The following is a 14,434-nucleotide window of genomic DNA, read 5'->3' on the forward strand; positions in this document are numbered from 1 at the left end:
TCAGTCAAAACGGAAGGGAGGAAGAACCTAAAATCAGACCATGCTCCAAAGCCAGTTCCACAGAGCACAGTGGTCTGCAGCCGAGAACAGTTGGCCAAGGTTCATTCTGAACTGAAAACCAGAGAAAAGGCCAGTTTGGTAGGGTTGGAGAAAGCTCTGATGGAAACAGATAGCGAGACTGAAGAAGAGATTAGCGTGAGTCAGAAGAAAGAGGTTGTGGAGGAAGAGATGTTTGAAGCCTTCATGGCTGAGCAAACGTTTCTGACTAAAGAGCCAGTTGAGAAAGATCCTTCGAAGGGATCAGTTAGTGATGAAATACCAGAATGCATCATGCAGGATGTTTCTGAGGGAGTCAACCAAAGTAACCAAGAGGGGAAACAAGTACAGCCAGCCATCCAGTTTGGCTCGTTTCCCCCAGTATCAGTAAACATGGTACACATACTGCCACAAGAATTTCAAGCTGGAGATGAGAATCAAGAGGGGCAGGAAGCTGACCCAGTTCAGATCTCCAGTGAAGATTCACAAGCAAGTATGGTGCAAGATAACTTCGAAATGGTCATCCCGATGGAAGATGGATATGAGAGTGAAGAGGTGGTAAGCATCAATCTATCATATCCATTTGAGTACCCCTCGGATTCGATGACACAGCACGTCAGGCCCTTGTACATCAAGGCTTTCTTTGATGGGGTACAGCTGAACCGAGTCCTAGTAGACAATGGGGCAGCAGTGAACCTACTCCCGAAATCTTCTTTGAAGAAACTAGGGAAAAAGAATCCCAGGTTGATACCAACCAGCACAACCATTGCTGGTTTTGCTGGAGATAAACAAATGGCTCAGGGGATTCTACCCATTAATTTAAGTGTGGGAACCAGGGATTGTATGACAGCATTTTTCGTAATCGACAGTAATGCTAAATACAATGCTTTGCTTGGAAGGGACTGGATCCACACTAACAAGTGTGTGCCTTCTTCTTTACATCAGAAAATCATGATGGCCTTGGGCAATGGAGAGACAGAGGAGATCGACGCAGATCCTCAACCCTTCATAGCCTGTGCAGACTTTGCGGAGGCTAAATTGTATATTGAGGGAGTGACACCTCTCAGTATACTGATGAAAGATGACAATTCAGCCGAAGTGACGGCTGATGAGGAGGTGACACACCTGAAGCACTTAGTCCAAAAAAGTGCTGGTGAAGAGGTTGTCCTTAGAGATGACAATAATGCCTGGTTATAGGCAAAGAGAGGAACCACCAGAAGCCAAGTCCTTGGCTTTGATCAAGTTTTCAGCATTGGACATAAAAGCAATAGTCCAGAAAGTTCAGGAGCAAGAGAGAGAGGCCATGATAATTGGCTGCAAACAGCAGCAGCAACAGGCTAGAGTCTTGACTCTTGGTAAGTACTGTGCCTTGGACATTGAAACAAAAGTCCAAGAAATACAGGAAGAGGAAGCCTTGTGGACAGATTTTGTCTATGAGGAGGAGGGCAGAGATATTGAACTGAAGAACTTAGGGGCAGAACCAAGCTCGAAGATCACTTCAAAGGCAGCAGAAACTAGAGGGAGTTCTCATGCACAAGACCCTTTAGAAGAAGTAAATCTAGGGGAAGGTTCTGTACAACAGCCCACTTATGTAAGTGCTTGTTTGAATGCTCTGGACAGAAACCAGCTTTTGGTTGTTCTGAAGAAATACAAAGATTGCTTTGCATGGTCTTATAATGAACTACCAGGATTGGACAGGTCATTAGTGGAACATAGGCTCCCTATGAAGCCTAATTTCAGGCCATATAAGCAGAAACCAAGAAGGATGAGTCCAGAAGTAATTCAGAAGGTCAAGGAAGAGATCCTTAGACTCCTCAAGGCAGGTTTTATTAGAACAGCCAGGTATGTTGAGTGGCTATCTAATATTGTGCCTGTAGTCAAGAAGAATGGCAAAATGAGGGTATGTATCGATTTCAGAAATTTAAATCTAGCAACTCCCAAAGATGAGTACCCTATGCCTATAGTGGACTTGCTGGTAGATAGTTCAGCAGGTCACCAAGTCTTGTCAATGATGGATGGGCATTCCGGCTACAACCAAATATGCATTGCAGAGGAAGATATCCACAAGACAGCATTCAGATGTCCTGGGAATATTGGCACCTTTGAGTGGGTTAAAATGCCATTTGGTCTAAAGAATGCTGGAGCTACATACCAAAGAGCCATGAACACTATCTTTCATGATCTTATTGGAGGATATCTGGAATGTTATATTGATGATATTGTAGTTAAATCCCAATCCATGAAAGAGCACCTGTTTCACTTAGAAGCAGCTTTTGAAAGGATGAGGAAGTTCAAGTTAAAGCTCAATCCTCTTAAATGTGCTTTTGGGGTATCATCTGGAAATTTCTTGGGCTATGTTGTTCACAAGAAAGGAATACAGATTGATCAGAATAAAGCCAAAGCAATCATCGAAGCCAAACCCCCATCAAGTAAGAAAGAATTACAAAGGTTCCTTGGGCAGGTTAACTTTCTTCGAAGGTTCATTTCTAACACTGCAGGGAAAACTAAAATATTTTCTTCCTTGTTAAGGCTGAAAGATGAAGAGGAGTTTGTGTGGACAGCAGAGCATCAGATTGCTTTCGAAGGTATCAAGGCCTACTTGGCTAAACCTCCAGTGCTGATGCCACCAAAGGGGAACAAGCCCTTGAAGTTATACATAGCTGCAGCAGAGGATTCATTGGGAGCTTTCTTAGCCCAAGACAATGAAGAAGGCAAGGAGCAAGCTATTTATTACCTTAGTAGGTTTTTAAGTTCGTGTGAATGTAAATATTCAGCTGTTGAAAAGCTGTGTCTTGCTTTGTATTTTGCTGCAATAAAATTAAGATATTATCTTTTGCCTACAACTGTCTTGGTAATTGCAACCACAGATTTGGTTAAATATATGTTATCTAGACCAATGTTGAGGGGAAGAATTGGCAAATGGATACTTGCCTTATCAGAATTTCATCTAGAATATGTCCCTCAAAGGGCAGTAAAAGGGCAGGTTTTAGCCAATTTCTTGGCAGACCATCCATCTCAAACTGAGAGCCAGGAGATAATGGAACTTGGTATGACCAGTGTTGAGCCATGGCAAATGTGGTTCGATGGGTCGAAAGCAAATGGGTTAATTGGAATTGGTATTGTAATCAAGTCTCCACAGGGGACAGAAACTACCCATGGTTTTAGAGTGGATGAAGCTACCTGTTCCAATAACCAGGCTGAATATGAAGCCTTAATTGTGGGACTAGAGATTCTTATTGGATTACAAGTACATGCAGTTGACATATTTGGGGATTCTCAATTGGTGATTAACCAAGTGAAAGGAATTTTCAAGTGTCAAAGCATAAGTATCTTGCCATATTATGTTGTTGCATTACATTTGCTTTCTCAGTTTCAAATAGCAAATGTAACCCATGTTCCAAGATTCTTGAACAATAGAGCCAATGATGTGGCTCAAAAGGCTTCGAACTTCAAGAGAAGGGATAATACCCAAAGGGACATAAGCCAAACAACATATCAGAGATTAATTCAACCTTTGAATAAAAGGAATGTGATCTTGGAAGTCAATCATAATGACTTACAAGAACAAGATTGGAGGCATCCAATAATGCAGTACTTGGTTGGCCCATCTTCGAAGGCCAGTAGAAAAGTTAAATTGCAGTCTATGCAATATATGATATATGGTAATGCTCTCTACAAAAGGGGGGGAGATGGCTTATTGTTGGAATGTCTAGGCCCAAAAGAAGCATTAACAGCCATGGCTGAGGTTCATGAAGGCATCTGTGGTGCTCATCAACCTGGTGTAAAAATGAGATGGTTGCTTCGAAGGCATTCCTATTATTGGCCAACCATTCTTAAAGACTGCATAGAATATGCAAAGGGGTGTCAGGCATGTCAAAAGCATGGCACAATAAGGCACGTGCCCATAACTGACCTACATGCAGTAGTGAAGCCTTGGCCATTCAGAGGGTGGGCCATGGATATGATGGGAAAAATACACCCACCTTCTTCGAAACATCATTGTTTCATTCTAGTGGCCACTGACTACTTCACTAAATGGGTCGAAGCTAAGCCATACAAGGCTGTAGACCAAACAGAGGTTATTGGTTTTATTAAAGATTTGATCCATAGATTTGGAATCCCGCAAACCATAACAGTTGATAATGGAACTGTGTTTGATGGGAAGATGGTGAAGGCTTTTGCGGCAGAATTTGGAATTAGCCTTGTTAATTCCACACCCTATTATGCACAAGCTAATGGTCAAGCTGAGTCATCCAATAAGTCCTTGAAAAAAGGAATACAAAAGGTTGTGGATGACAATCCCAGGGATTGGCATAACCTATTGTTGGATGTTCTGTGGGCATATAGAACCTCACCGAGGTCAAGCACAGGGGTCACTCCTTATGCCTTGGTGTATGGACATGATGCAGTCTTACCAGTAGAGATTAATGTTAAATCTTTGAGAGTAAGATGTCAAGATCAATTGAATCCTGAACAATACCATCAAAGTATGTGCTTAGAATTAGAAGGCATAGATGAAGCCAGAATTTTGGCATTAAATAGCATTCTTTTCCAAAAGAAGAAAGCAGCCAAGAATTATAATAAGAAAGTCAAACACATTGGCTTTGATGAAGGTGATTTGGTATGGAAGACAATACTCCCAATTGGGATTAAAAGCCATAAGTTTGGCAAATGGTCACCTAATTGGGAAGGACCATATCAAATTCATAGGGTTCTGCCTTTTGGAGCATACCATTTAAGAAATTTGAATGGTTATGTACATCCCAAAAAGATTAATGGCAGATATCTAAAACCTTATTTTCCAACCGTTTGGGAGACACAAGGGATAGAGTAAACACCATATGCAAAAACACAAGCTTGTTCAAATTATATTCAAAATAGTGTGCTTTCATAAAGAATCAAGTACATTATGCCACAAATTGGCCCAAAAATCATTACAATGCTTTAATTGTTTTTGTACAATAGCTTTCCTATTACTAAGGGAAGGAAATAATTGAATAGCTGCAGCCATGTTTTCTTTTCGATCAGCCAGTCCTTGATTGGTGATGTGCAATTTCTTATCAGTTCGAACCAAGGCTTGGTTTATTGCAGCTAACTCCTCTTCGAGCTGAGCTTTCTTCTCCAGAAGTTGGACTCGAAAGTGGGAGGCAGAAGAGTGTTGTTCTTTCAGAGTTGATACTTCAGTATGCACCTGAGAAACAAAACTCTGGTCCTTAACCAGCTTATCATCCGCAGCTTTAGCAGCATGGCAAATGTTGAGATAAAAATCAATAGTAGCTGCAGCCTGAGATAGATGACTTGAAACACTCATGGCAGACTGCTCAGCAATGTTACAGCATTGAAGGAACCCATTCCTGATGATAGGCCTTTGTAGAGCCTCGAAGGGGATCCTCGAAAAGGAAGTCAACAGTTGCAAGCATGTGTCCAAATCTACTAAAGGTACAAAAGGCTTGTTGCTGGAGGAAGGAGAACTCTCGAAGATTTCCAAAAGGGAGTTAGCCAAGGCTAATGGCTCAGCTTCAGTAGTAGAAGTAGGAGAGGTAGAAGGTATGTCAAAAAGACTAGCTAGTCTTCCTTCAAAAATGTCTACCTCATCCCTTGACATGAAGGGCATAGAGAGTGTTGTGGTGGAAGACACAAAGGGCTGCATAGGGATGGGAGAAACAGATGGAGCATCTTTGGCAGCCTCTATGGTCTTGGCCACCAGCAAATCAAGTGAGGAAGGGCTGGAAGTAGGCATTGGTGATGAGTCATGAATTGGAAAATTATCGGCATCCCCTGAAGGAGAATCAACTGCCATGCGAGATGAAGTAGCAGTAGGAGGAAGAGTGAGGATCGAAGAAACAAACTGAGGCAGATCAAGAGTCAAGAAAGGGAGGTATGGCTCTAAGCCAAGGAAAAGAGATGCAGGGATACTCGGCCTCGGTAAAGATGTATCGAATATAGGCTTAGGAAGTGGGAGCGTGATTTGAATGGTTTTCACGCGTTGCATCTGATCAACTTCGACTGAAATTGGGGAAGTTTCTGTTGGGAAGATTAATGCAGTGGTCGTTGCTGTAAAAAGAAGAAAATGTGAGGTAATGTCAAGTCTTAGTCTTGAAGAGTCGACAAGAAAAGAATAAAGGCATGCAGAAACTTACTTGTCCCAAGGAATTGTTGCTGCTGCCTCTCCTCAGCTCTTTCAAGAACAACTATGGCTTTGGGATATTCTTGTTCTACAACCTCATGGATGGGATCTTCAAACGAGCTGGTAGCTAAAACAGTGATCTTCCTCCTCTTTTCTATTACTTGAGCAATTGTCTCGGAATCAGAATCTTCGGTAAAATCGGAAGGAGAAACGGTAATTTTTCTTCTCCTTTTCCTTTGAGTTGGTATCATTCGCTCCTCCATTGTCTTCTCGACCTTTTTAGGTTGGGGTCCAGACTCTTCAAAAGTGAGCTTCTCCTCTTCTTCCCTAGCGGCTATCCCCTCTTGAGCCAATTGAGGTTCTCTTTTGTTTCTTTTCAAGGGAGACTCCTGTTCTTGATCGTTTTCTTCTTCCTCCATCTCTGGAAGTTCAGTTTTTTCCCTTTCTAGCTCAAGGAGTCTCTTCTTCTTTTGTTGTTGACCACCTTCATAAAAGAAGGATTAGAGATAAGATAGCAAGCATTATATGAAGAGGTTAGAGAAAAGGAGAAAGGGGTACATACTTCGAGTGACTCTGGGAGGAATTGAAGCAACAGAAGTAAACTGAGTTGTAGCAGTTACTGTAATTGGAATAGTGGAAGAAATGACAGTCTCAGCTTCTTTGGGCTTGGGCACATCCAGCACCTCCAATAGGTTTTGAGAGGAGATGGCCAAATAAACTTCCATGTTGCTCACCCACCAATTTTGATATCTCTTCAATTCAGTACCATGAGGGGAGAAAGGGGTGAACTCAAAACTGGCCAAATCATCCATAAACTTGAAGGTTGCCTCTTCTAATCTCGATTTTCGAACCTTCAAATCCCTCTTAGTAAGACTCAGATTGGTGTTGCTGCAAAGAGGTGTTGGAACTCCTTGTGTGAGGCCAAATTGTCTAGCAAATTGAGCAGGACAATAAGGCTCAGCTATGCATTTATAGGCTCTGGGGTTGGTGGTCCCAATAAACAGTTCCCTAGGGATCAGTAGGGAAGCCCACATATCTTTATGAATAGGCAAAGCACAGAGCCTATCACTAAGGAAGTGATTTAACCAGGTTGGACCTATGCTAGCTTCGAAGGGACGGAAACGATGATCAGGAAGAGCAGCTGGTAGTTGATGAAAGAAGGAGAAATAAAAGGCAAAAGTAGCTGGATAAAGTGAAGCATTGGCCAGTTTTATGCCATGAGTGAGGGAGTGTAGCCCAGAAAATTTAAGACATTTGGATTGTAGTTCAGAAAAATAGGCAAAGAGCCAAAGCTGAAGAATCCAAAATGGTCCCCCTTGATTGGCATCTAGGGGTTTCTCACAAAAGAGGGAACAAACTCTATATACATGACCCAGAATGTATGGGGCTAAGGCTATTCTTTTCTGCAAAACCAAGGCTTTGGCAAGAGGAGCAAATTCGAGCATGATTCTTTGGGAGGAGGTGCAGAAAAGAAATTTGCAAAGCCAATATAATAAAAAGGAAAAGAATTCCCTATCAGTTACTGGACCCATTCTTTTGTTCTCGACTCTAACAAAATCACTGTAAGATACATTAAGAGAGGGGAGGGAGAAAGGGACTATTAAGTCAGGAAAATCTGGTGTGATGGGGGTACCAATGGGGGATACTCCTAATAGGTGGCAAATATCAAGAACAGTGGGAGCCATCATCCCACACCTAAACTGAAAGAAATTGAAAATAGGGTTCCAGAAACATAAAGCAGCGGGGATTAGAAAAGGGTCTTCTGAGATAGTTACCCTAGATAGTCGAAGAGCATCAAGAAGGCAGAGTTCTTGAAGGTCCAATGTCCTAGCAGGGACAACTCGGTCGTACCATTCTTGCCACTCTGGTCTCATCGTGGGCCAGCATCGGTGAGGACGATTGACTTTCCAGCCTTGCCAGTCGAGACCACCTTCATACAGAAGGCATTGATTCTCCAAGCGAGGATATAGGGCGGGAAGCTCGGAAGGGATCTCCTTGAAAATGGGTCCTAGCACGTACTCTCGCTGCACATGGCGACGAGGGATAAAGAAACGCCCATCGATAGCACTTTTCTCATCACCCTTGTATTTCTCACATTCAGCATCAATAAGCCGCTTCAAAGCCACAGATGAGCTTACGCGCTCTATGGTCGGAACTTTTGATGGGGAAGAAGCCATTGATAGTGAGTTTTCGGAAAATATAGAAGGGAGTAGAGAGAAATGGAAATCTAAAGGGGATTTGAATGTGTAAGCAATTCCGGGGCACAGAGTGAAAAGGTTTTAAATAACTTTTGTGTGCGGGGATACATCTCGTAAGTCATTAAGTACTAAAACGTGCGAAAACAAGGAATCTCTTTTAACATCGATAATTTCTGGAGGGAAAAGCACATTGATGCCAGCTTCGAAGCCACATTTTGGCGCTAAAATTTCAAACAAAAACGGCTTCGAAATGCAGGAGCCGACTTCGAAGCATACTGCATGCTTAAAAATGTCTGAATATTCAAAGTATTGGTCTACTTCAAAAAATCTAAAGACCTGTTCGAAGTGATAACATTCGAAGCAAGCCCTAGGACTCTTTAAGGAAAAAAGGGCACTGTTCGGAACATCCAAAACCAGTTATTGGTTTGAGCAAGAAGGAATTGCCATAGTTTGCCCTTCGAAGCCAAAAGAGATCAGTTTCAAATTGATTGGCTATATCAACTATGACCATATATTGGTTACAGTTAATATAAAGTCATTGAAATCAAAGTACTAAAATGATATCTGCCAGAATTGTCAATTTTACTCCATGAATTGGAAGAAGACATGATTGGTTCTTTTAGTACTTCATTAAACAGTTGATTCGAAGGATGAAATTGTTCAATTCAAAGTTATGAGTTAGCTTTTAGAGATAAAAGGAAACAGAGTCAAACAGTGTTAAGTACAGAAAGACTTTGTTTATTACATTAAGTAACTCTATCTCGGTACAAATTCAAGCTCATAAAAATAAGGAATAGAATAAATAACAAGGTCATGAAATTTTGTCCAGCAATGGTCAATAAATTTCTGTTCTTTCTTTATTATTTCTTCTATTTCTTCTAAAGTCGATTGCATAAGCTGATGAGCCCTCACTTCATAATAGAGTTCTTCAGCCTTTGCTTCGAAGGCCTCTTCCCTCGATTTTTGTTCCAAGTCATCTATAACCAAACCATCCCAGTACGTAGAATCTTTATTCCTGAAGTCATCGAGCTCTTCGATGAGATTCTCTGCTTCATATTGGGCATGAATTCGGAGAGATAAAAGTTCATCCAGATTTTGGATGGTGATCTTAGAATTCTGATGCCAGTAGAGGAGCACTGGGAGTTGGTCCAAAAACAAATGGAGCTCTGCTTGAGCAAGAGGGTTGAGGACATGACCCCTAGTGAGGATATCACAAGCCCATTGAAAATTCTTAAGAGGAATATCATCCTCAAGAACATTGAAGGGCAGGTGGGAGAAAGCCGCAAGCAAAAGTTGAGCTTGCTTTCGCTCGGCTGGAGAAGGGGGTGACGGAGGTTGGTAAGGTGGAAAGACTTTGTCCATTGGAAGGGCAAGTCTTAGTTTTTCTGTCCAGGAAAGGATGGGAGGAGGAGAAGGAGAAGATGATTCTGCTTCAAAAGACGAAGGGGAAGGAGCAGTTGTTTCTATCTCAGAGGATGCAGATGCAGAGGAAGGTGTGGATGCTTCTATTATGGGAAATGGCACGGGAACAGAAGGAGCAAAAGCATTAATATAGTCAAGCCAATCAGAAGAACAAATCTTCGCCTTTTTGGCTAAAAATGAAGGGGCATACCCTTGTGCTTCTTCTGAACGTTGGGCAGGATGCATTATCTTCGTAGGCATGGAAGAAGTATACCAAGCCACAAGCAGATTCTCCTCCAAGCTACGTCGAAGGTCAATGGGCACGTAAGGGTAGACCACTGAGCTTCGAGCGTAGGAGGGAAACTCCAAGGGGTCAGTAAACTCAACAAAATGGTGATTGATTCGCTCCCTTAGATCATAAGTCTCAGGAGTGGACCAGCTTGTCCAGCCAGAAGCTCCAGAGGATGAAGAGGTCACAGTTTCATCCCATGCAGAGGTCTGTGAAGAAGAGTTTCCTAGATCCATATTTTCAACTTGTCGAAGCAAAGGCTCGAGGGTAGTTCGGTCAGAATACAAAGGGAGCTTAGGGGAAGAATTCTTTGTATCTGTAAGTTTGTAAACCAAGGGATTAAAAGCAATGTGTTCATAGTCCAGAGGTTTATAATCTACAAAAGCCTCCATTACCTGAACATAGAAGGGCGGGTAAAGGTGGCTAATGAATGCATGGAGGTTCTTTCGAGGGGGAACAACATCACTCAAAGGCTCCTCATATGCTTGATCAATAGAAAGGGAAGTTGATGCAGCCATAGCCTGTTCGAATACTAAGGTATTGGGATGTTCGACGAGTTAATGTAAATGATCTCCAAATGGATGACGGTTGTGTTTCCAGAATATGGACTCCATACACGTTCTGGAAGCGCGGGAAAACTGCAATCCACTAATATCACCAAGTATTGGGTATATTAGTGCGGGGGGTAATGTTGGCTACATATTTTGTAAAAGCCAGTTACAGTTCGACACGTGGCATAGTAAGGGTAATAAAGGAAGGTTATTCAAGCCTTTAATCCTGATCGTACACGTGACAATAAACATTGGTCCTCACATGATCCGAGTAACACTAGATCAAATAAACGGGATGCAAGATGACGTGTCTTCAAACGGTTACTCATATTCAAATCTAAGTACAAGAGGGAAGCTCAACTGCCAGTAATGGCGTAATGGAGCTACTTGTAAGGAAGCATGACCAGCGATCATGGAGGAGCAGTTCGACAGTTCGAAGTGCAGTTCGAAGGTCATCACTGACGAGTATAAATAGCAGGGTAGCCCCCAGAAAGAGGGACGGACTCAGATCATACAAACCAGTCATTTACTTCATATATTTTCTTTCCAGTCATCTACATTTCCAGTCCTTAAATACCTGTTCTTTAAATACCTGCACTTTAAATACTCGCACTGCACTTCGATTCATAGGAGTAGCTTCAAGTAGATTCAAGTAGATTGCTGTTGTAAACCTCTCCGAGGCTGAGTTCGGACCATTGTAAGTGTTCATTTTTATGAAATACTTCAATTGTTCTTCATATTACTGTTATTTCTCTTAATTTCTCCTAAGTCAAGCCACCAGTAAAAGTCCTCTTCATTGAGGCTGAAAAGAACTAAAACACAATCGTCTGATAATTGGTTGGCAATTATAATTTCTGTAAGGACTGATTGATCCTTGCTGGCACGCTCACATTCACAAAAATACCCTTCGAAAAGCCAAAAAGCCAACAGATATTAAACTTAATGTAAATATACGTAAAATATTATTTTTTTATTAAATTTAATTAATAAAATATATATATATATTTTTATTAATTTTACTTAACAAAAATAAGTAAATAGTTTATATTGAAAACAAATAAGAAGTTTAGAGTTTAAATTAATAAAATTAAAAAATTAAGAGTAGTTTTTTGTTTTTTAAAAAATAAAAATAAAAATAAAAGGGTCAAACGATAAGATTTTTTATTTTTTGTTTCTCCGGAAAAAAAATTCTGGATTCGAAGAACGAAAAGAGAAATTAGGGTTTCAGATTTGAATTTGCTCTCCTCTCTATTCCATTGGTTTGAATTTTGAAATACTCTGTTGAAGTTGAAGCATACGGCCGAAACTATTCGAAGAATTGAGCTGTCAAAACAGGGGCTTGTATGTGTATATATGGATCATCACAAGTGTAAGTTCACAATCTAACTTTGCTCTTTTTTCTCAAATTCTAGCTCTTTTTTTTTTTATAGAATCTCTGTATTTTAAACCCCAATTCCTATAAAAATCAGTGTTCTCTTCCAATTAGATCAATGTCAGACTACATACCCAATGAACTCATAATTGAAATTCTTGTAAGACTCCCCGTACAATCTCTACTTCGATTCACCTCTGTCTGCAAATCATGGCACTCTCTCGTCACAAGCCCTAGTTTCATCACCAAACACCTCAATCAAACCATTACAGACAGAAAAAGAAACAGTGACAAGCTTCTCCTTAGGCTTTACACTGATAATGACGAGAAAGAACACTATCTCTTGTGCTCTGACGACGAAAAATTCGGTGACGATTATTCGGAATTCGAGTTCCCATTCAAAAGCCTAATTGGGTATTTCAGAATTGTTGGTAGCTGCAATGGTTTGCTATGTCTTTGCGACGATTATTTCGGTGATACCCACCATATTGTTTTATGGAACCCATCAATTAGGAAATCAGTGACTCTCCCTATGCCTTGTAAGCCACGAGGCCCCTATATGTTTGTTCTTGGATTTGGGGTTCACCGCATGACTCATGAGTACAAGGTGGTGAGGATTGTGTATGAGAAGGAGCATATAAATCGGTTCAAAGTTCCTCCGAAGGTTGAGCTTTACACGCAAGGGATAGGGTCGTGGAGAGAGATTGATTCTGCTGCTGCTCCTCCATATTGCATGGTTGAATTTATGTGGTCACAAGCTTTTGTGAATGGAGCTGTACATTGGGTTGCATATGATCCAAGTGTGGTGGGTGGTTTTCGCAATTTGATAGTGTCGTTTGATATGGTTTCTGAAGCATTCTCTGAGATGATGATACCTCCTGCTTTAGCTGGTCGGCATCCAATGTGTCTGTCCATTAAATTATTTGGAGAGTCATTGGCTCTGTTTTGTGGTGCAGAAACGGGCAGATCTTCTTGCTGCATATGGGTGATGAAAGAATATGGAGTTGCAGAATCTTGGACTAAACTATTCAGTATTAATCTACCAGGCGTGTTGAATAAGACATTGGGATTTAGGCAGAATGGTGAGGTTCTGCTATCAACAACTAACAACTGGCTAATTTCTTATGACCCTGGAACCAAAACAATGTCGAATACTGGAATAAAGGGGAGTTCATACTCATTTAATGTTGATACTTTCATGGAAACCCTAATTTTAGTGAAAGAACATACTAATGTCTTAGAGGGGCAGTTGAACCATTTGTAATGCTCTGCTTCCAACTTCCTAGAGAGCAAGAAATACATTTGAAAGCGAAACAGTTATGAAGAAGCAAGTGAAAGCAAAGAAGGATGTGAGAAGCAAAAGTGAGCTGTCTTTTATTACTTTAAGCACTATTTTAGATGTCTGAGGGTAAATCACAACTATGTATGTTCTTTATACCTCAACATTGTGTCAATGCACCCACAAACTCAAACACACTCTCCTTTTAATGCTTTGACATATTCATATTGCTATGGGCCGAGTTGCTATATGATTATACTAATTGGGTCATTTGTAATCCAATTTTTAGAAAGAGATGTTTGTTACTTGTTCTTTATCAGGTTTGGGTAGCTAAACTAAATTTTGTTTGATTTCTCACACACACACACACACATATATTGATAAGTTGATTTTTCACACTATTGAAGAAATTGTGGTTGATGTTGTTTTCCTTGTCCTGGGCTATTCAGAAACAAGTCGTTCTGTATGTCAAATCTGGAGAGTCTGGACATATTGGTCTGTTATTATATTGTGTATCCTGTTGCACATTGTTTTGTGGTATATGAATTATAATTATGCTTTTCAAGTCACAAAGATCTGTCATGGGTTTTCATTACTCAAAGCAACTGTGCACCAAGTATGGGGATTTATAATGGAATGTATTAGAATGCTCTAGGTTAGCTAGAAGAAAACATCAAGAAAATGCTTCCAGCTATTATTTTAAGCTGAATATCTCCTATGTTACATGGAATTAGGTATGAGTATTGGGTGCAAGTGTGTATCCAAGAGTCAGACTTTCATAAATTTAAATCTTAAGATTTTGGGATACATATCCAAAATTGGATATGGGTACGGGCATGCATCATTTACACATATATTGCATATTGTAAATCATGTAGAAATATACTAGAAATTAAATAGGATTCAGGAAAAATATGAAATTTCTAGATCTAATTCATGTGAGATGCTAAAAATATTGTTTTACTAGCAAATGTGAATTTTTTCTTCTTCATATGTTGTAACAAATTAAAGGATCCGAGTATCTAAATTGGGTACAAGCGTTGGATACATATCCCACACCCTTACCCATGTCATTATCCGGTGGACACGGATAGAGGGAAATAGAAGAGTCCATGTAACACAGAATATCTCTATCTGCTTCTAAAAATACTTCAACTTAGTAGTCTGAATGGTTTTCTCAT

At 40.5% G+C, this 14,434-nt stretch overlaps 1 protein-coding gene across 1 annotated transcript; it reads left to right on the forward strand.

The window, feature by feature from the left end:
* The first annotated feature begins 11,760 nt into the window (after positions 1-11,760).
* Positions 11,761-13,567, forward strand: LOC114309817 (F-box protein At3g07870). Its single transcript, XM_028255633.2, has 2 exons — positions 11,761-11,971; positions 12,089-13,567. The coding sequence occupies exons 1-2, from the start codon at positions 11,946-11,948 to the stop codon at positions 13,236-13,238; spliced, it is 1,176 nt and encodes a 391-aa protein (XP_028111434.2). The 5' UTR covers positions 11,761-11,945; the 3' UTR covers positions 13,239-13,567.
* Positions 13,568-14,434: the final 867 nt, after the last annotated feature.

Source organism: Camellia sinensis, chromosome 7 (assembly GCF_055761805.1).
Source record: "Camellia sinensis isolate YWXY chromosome 7, ASM5576180v1, whole genome shotgun sequence".
Taxonomy (NCBI): Eukaryota; Viridiplantae; Streptophyta; class Magnoliopsida; order Ericales; family Theaceae; genus Camellia; species Camellia sinensis.

What these genes read in the sequence shown, in the direction of transcription:
- LOC114309817 (XM_028255633.2), top strand. Translation starts at nt 11,946, where the DNA reads ATGTGTATATATGGATCATCACAAGT. An exon ending in ATATATGGATCATCACAAGT is followed by an intron (nt 11,972 to 12,088) that starts GTAAGTTCACAA and finishes TCTTCCAATTAG; the next exon opens with ATCAATGTCAGACTACATAC.